The following is a 5,000-nucleotide window of genomic DNA, read 5'->3' as shown; positions in this document are numbered from 1 at the left end:
TGTAGTTTCGTTAAACACAAAAATAAATTTTAAAGAAAGTTAGAAACATGCAGTCATTAACTACCATAGTATTTTGAATGTCAATGGCCATCAGTATCCATATATATTTTAAATATCTTCTTTTATGTTCTTCAAAAAAAAAAAAGAAACCACTTTCATTTTTGGGTGAACCATCATTTTAAACTGCCTTTATACATTTTCATTCTCTTTTCGTTCTCTTTTGTTCAGATATAAACCCAGGGAAAAGTTGAGGGTGAACTTTGGCACGCCTGAGTTCTTGGCTCCTGAAGTCATCAACTATGAATTTGTCTCATTCCCGACTGATATGTGGAGTTTAGGTGTCATCACGTACATGCTGTGAGCTTGCACCATCAACGAGCATGGTCATAACAGTACCAAAGGAGAAAGTGTTGTTGAACGTACCAATGTTTTTGTGTGCAGGCTTAGCGGTTTGTCTCCGTTCCTGGGTGAGGATGACAATGAGACGCTAAACAACATCCTGGCATGTCAGTGGAGTTTTGAAGAAGCAGAGTTTGCTGACATCTCTGAGGAGGCCAAAGACTTTATATCGCGCCTGCTTGTGAAGAGCAAAAGGTTTGTAAGGCCCTGTTTTTGCTCTAGCATGCATCTTCCCTAAGATTATAGATATATAAAGAAAGTTACTATGGATAGGGAAAACTGCAACACTCAGTTTGGATGCCACAGTAAACGAAATCTTGACTAGTGATGGTTGGTTTTAAGCACTGCTTAATGAAGCAAAACCTTTACAAATCTTTTGTTTAGCATCATATCAAATTGGCAAGGTAACTTAATTTCAGAAAACAGGGCTTTGTTGTCAATATTATTTCAAAACATTTCAAAATTTCAATGGTTCTCCCCACTGGGGGGGATCTGTGTAATACCATAAAATTAGCATGAATCATGTGGGTTCACTAATATCGCCCCCCAGTGGAGAATCATTGAACAGCTTTTATAGTTTTTGCTGTACCTTAGATCAGTTTTATGAGTTTTAGAGATTTGAAAGGACGTTTGTAAATCAAAAATAAATAATTGTTAGTTAATAGTCTGTTGTTTAACAGAGCCAGCAATGGAACAAACAATGTAAGCCTTGAACATTGTTTAAAAAACACATATTATAAAGACACTTAAAATTTAACGATATTACATGATAAATGAGCAATATCACACAAGTAGCAGTGCGATATGGCTGTATATCGGCACTGGTGGGAGGCATAGTGCCCCCACCAGTGCCGATATACAGCCATATCGCACTGCTACGAGTGTGATATTGCGTTTATACAACAGTTTGACGGCATAATTGTGTATATAAAAACAAAATCAAACATGGAGAGTCTCAAAAACCCTTTTGTATGAGGAACTACTTTCTTCCGGATTCAAATCATAAAATGACAGTTAAACAGTTGAGCGTGCATCTTTTAAACATTAGATCTGTAGTGTCTGCTTTTTGCTGGCTGCATGTGGGTGGAGTAATACACAAAGGGTAAAGAGGCTGTAGGAGTTCTGATATTGCAGAATATTGATTTGAGAACCAGACAGAACTGTTGTATAAGCTAATTTATGGGCTTTCAATATACAGTTCAGAATATCTGCGAAAAAGGCATTGCTAATGCATGAGTTTTTGTTGCAGTTACAGTTTTGACCAGCAGATGTCCCTAGCACTGAGTTTGACATGAGAAATCTCTTGTCATCAAATCCTGTCCTACCAGTGTCGTGTTGCGGTCTTTACTCTGGGTTCTGTCTCTTTTTTTCCCGATGTTTGTAACCGCATCCTCAGATAACCATTGAAACAGCTGTAAAATAGGTTGGTGTTGTGCCAATCTTTGCACATTCATTCATTCATTCATTTTCTTTTCGGCTTTGTCTCTTTATTAATCTGGGGTCACCACAACGAACCAGCATATGTTTTACGCAGCGGATGCCCTTCCAGCTGCAACCCATGACTGGGAAACAACCATACACTCTCAATCACACCCATAAACCACGGACAATTTAGCTTACCCAATTCACCTGTACCACATGTCCATTGACTTGTGGGGGAAACCGGAGCACCCAAGGGAATCCCAAGCGAATACAGGGAGAACATACAAACTCCACACAGAATTGCCAACTAACCCAGCCGAGGCTTGAACCAGCTACCTTCTTGCTGTGAGGCGACAGCACTCTAAAGCAGGTCGCACACCAGAAGCGACGCTCGGCGGCGCGCCGCGCAGCGCCATGTATTTTAGAATTCTAATCATAGGTTTCTATCAGGATACCCAGATAGCAGGCAGTAATCGGCCCGAGCTCGGCTGCCCTCCGGCCCCTCCGGCTCCGACTCGGCATCGGCGAGTGTTATCCGGGCCGAGTGCGGCCCGCACCTCGCTCGCGCACATGCGGCTGTGATGCGGCTGTAAAGCACTGGCCCGATTCCGGTCAACCATATCCGGTCCGAGTCTGTCTGTAGAGTCCTGGCCGCTTCTGGCAAGGACTCGGCTGAAGGCAACCGATTAAGTTCTTATTTTATCTAGTAATCTGTTAGCTCCACGTTTAATGATAATTTGAGAAAATATTCATGGTACGATAGCAAAAAAAAAAAAAAGAATATTTAGTGTGGATGGTCTCAATGTTTAGACGCAAACAAAACAATATTATTTATAAATAGATTATACATGTCATCCAGAGAAAAACTATGTAAAATTCGCTTATTTTTGAGATAGCACGCTCCTGTGCTGACTGTTTTTTTTTTAAAGCAGAAGTTGGTTTCATAATAAACACATGCGTAACTCCTGATCCAAACTCCAATCCAGACGGTGGCGGTAATGCTCCAACAAGCTGGTTGTCAACCACCATGGCACGAAGATCACAAGAAGAAAAAGTTTGATTTTTCAAAGATTCCATGTGGATTCCGGTCAGAAAGGTAAGCTTTTTACTGCTTGTGTACTGTATAATTAGCGAATTTAGAGCTTAAAACATTTCCACGGTGTTTGGTTGTAACAGCGTTTAGTAATTTAAAACAGTTTGATACGAAATGTAACTTGCTTTAAGAAACACGACTGGAGCTAATGTATGCTAACGCTAACAGTTACAAACACGTCTGAAAGTTCCTTTTCCTTTTACACAATGTTAGATTGTAACGTGTGTAGTAACTGAAAACTATTTTAATTATTTTAAAGAAACATGAAACGAATTTGTGTGTATGCTAACTTTGCGTTAAAGAAAGTTTCTGTAGACGAATCCATTAACGCTAACATGGCAAAACGTGTTTTTTTCCTGATTTAACATTATAAAGTACCGTGGATGTTGAAAAAAATCATTGTACAGGCGTATACTTATCCAACAGTATTAATTCTGTGATTATGTGTAATTAAAAACGAATTAATTTATAAAATATTATTGTTTATCTTGTTTATGCAGTTAGTCACGAAAAATGATTGAAACTCGACTGTTTACTATTCTCTTTAAATTATCCAAGAGAAATATATTACTCTGCACTTTAATTCATATGTGTTAGCCTATGTGAATCAATTATATCTTTTGTTCAAGCTGTAATGGTCAGTTAATGTAAAACTGAACGTCTTAAAGCAGATTTTGATGTTTTTTTTATGTTATTGACAGTGATAAATTCTGATTTAAATGAATGGGTAACAATATTTGTTGGTTAAGTCTTATTGTTCTTGTTTAACAAAGGTTAGTGAGATCATTTTGCAGCACATCACGACCAAAGAAGTCAATGGCACGCTCTTTTGAACGTGAATAGGCATGTTATAGTTGTGTGCTAAAAGTCCATTATAAGCTGTAAACTGCTGATATATTTTCAACATAGATTGAGCTTTTCAGAGTTACATTACTAATTGCTTCACAAACAGCTGAAATAGTCTATTGTTATTGGCTATCATCATCAAACATTTTTCACAATGGTAGGTTAATCTTCATGGGTACAGAATAATGCATGTGCTTGACCATCTTACAAATCTATGTCTCAGATTCATAAGGCTGTCACTCTGCATGAATCTCCAAATAAATCTTGTGCAACCTTCTGTGTACTGATTATTTACACTATAGGTATTATATGCATTAATTAACTTTGATAGTATTTTAGGATTTGAACTTTTCTTTACGGGAGGTTAACAACAATGTGATGTTTCATTATAGATGCATATGAGGAAGCTCGACTCAAACATCCAACATCCAACCCAACTGTGATTTCTGACTGGTAGACAGATGAGGATGATGATCGCCTGTCATACATCTAAAGACAGAACAGGTTTGTTTGCAATTATTTTAAACACATACTGTCAACATTATGTCATTGATCTATTACAACCTGTGAGTTTTGACCTGGCACTATACTAAAGTGATGTTTTGTTTTGTAAATGTATCTGATTAAGGGACAATATAGACACATCTATACCGTGATGAAGAAAAATTACTTGGAACAAAGAGGCTGGATAAAAGGCAGGTATGAAGATTTCAGAAATCAATGCAGCACCACAAGTACCATCACCATCAATGACTATGGCAGAAATCTTAAGACCACCATCAAGATGCACAGATACTGTACATTCCAGTACACCAGGCGTGTCCAAACTACGGCCCGCGGTGAGGCTTTTTATAAATATCAATAGAATCTGGCCCGCTATACAAAAATGAACGTAATTCAATAAATAACCACCGGGTGTCGCTATTACATGCATTCAATTAAGCAGCAGTTCTTGTTATGATCTATAAATCTATCTATCTATCTGTCTGTCTGTCTGTCTGTCTGTCTATCTATCTACACACAGTTGAAGTCTGAATTATTAGCCCCTCATTGATTTATTTTTCTTTTTTAAATATTTCCCAAATAATGTTTAACAAAGCAAGAACATTTTTACAGTATGTCTGATAATATTTTTTCTTTTGGAGAAAGACTTATGTTTTATTTCGGCTAGAATAAAAAGCGGTTTAAATTTTTTTATGAACCATTTTAAGGTCAAAATTATTAGCCCCTTAAGTCTTCA

General features: G+C 37.5%; 1 protein-coding gene and 2 long non-coding RNA genes across 19 annotated transcripts in view; 2 read left to right on the top strand and 1 right to left on the bottom strand.

Annotated features, from left to right (window-relative positions):
• Positions 1–5,000, bottom strand: part of LOC141379245 (uncharacterized) — a 53,234-nt gene that overhangs the window by 35,560 nt on the left and 12,674 nt on the right. For 2 of the 4 annotated variants that reach the window (XR_012395739.1, XR_012395743.1), the window contains exon 2: positions 424–574. The exons of 1 other annotated variant lie outside the window; for it this stretch is intronic. This is a non-coding gene — a long non-coding RNA (uncharacterized lncRNA). Of the gene's footprint in view, positions 1–423; positions 634–5,000 lie in introns of all 4 variants that reach the window. One more of the 4 variants, XR_012395742.1, reaches the window with a different exon arrangement.
• The window catches only part of mylk4b (myosin light chain kinase family, member 4b), a 57,568-nt gene that overhangs the window by 45,703 nt on the left and 6,865 nt on the right, over positions 1–5,000 (top strand). For 13 of the 14 annotated variants that reach the window (XM_073933283.1, XM_073933286.1, XM_073933282.1 and 10 more), the window contains 2 exons: positions 229–357; positions 442–594. In XM_073933283.1, the coding sequence (XP_073789384.1) occupies positions 229–357; positions 442–594 (282 nt within the window). Of the gene's footprint in view, positions 1–228; positions 358–441; positions 1,177–1,261; positions 2,586–5,000 lie in introns of those variants that run through there. The other variant, XR_012395722.1, reaches the window with a different exon arrangement.
• Positions 2,863–5,000, top strand: part of LOC137488656 (uncharacterized) — a 3,523-nt gene continuing 1,385 nt past the window's right edge. Inside the window, exons 1-3 of the long non-coding RNA XR_012395727.1 lie at positions 2,863–2,917; positions 4,153–4,264; positions 4,389–4,459. This is a non-coding gene — a long non-coding RNA (uncharacterized lncRNA). The remainder of the gene's footprint in view (positions 2,918–4,152; positions 4,265–4,388; positions 4,460–5,000) is intronic.

This window comes from Danio rerio, chromosome 20, assembly GCF_049306965.1.
Source record: "Danio rerio strain Tuebingen ecotype United States chromosome 20, GRCz12tu, whole genome shotgun sequence".
NCBI lineage: Eukaryota > Metazoa > Chordata > Actinopteri > Cypriniformes > Danionidae > Danio > Danio rerio.
Note: the sequence above shows the minus strand (reverse complement) of the source record. Positions and strands in the feature narration are given on the sequence as shown.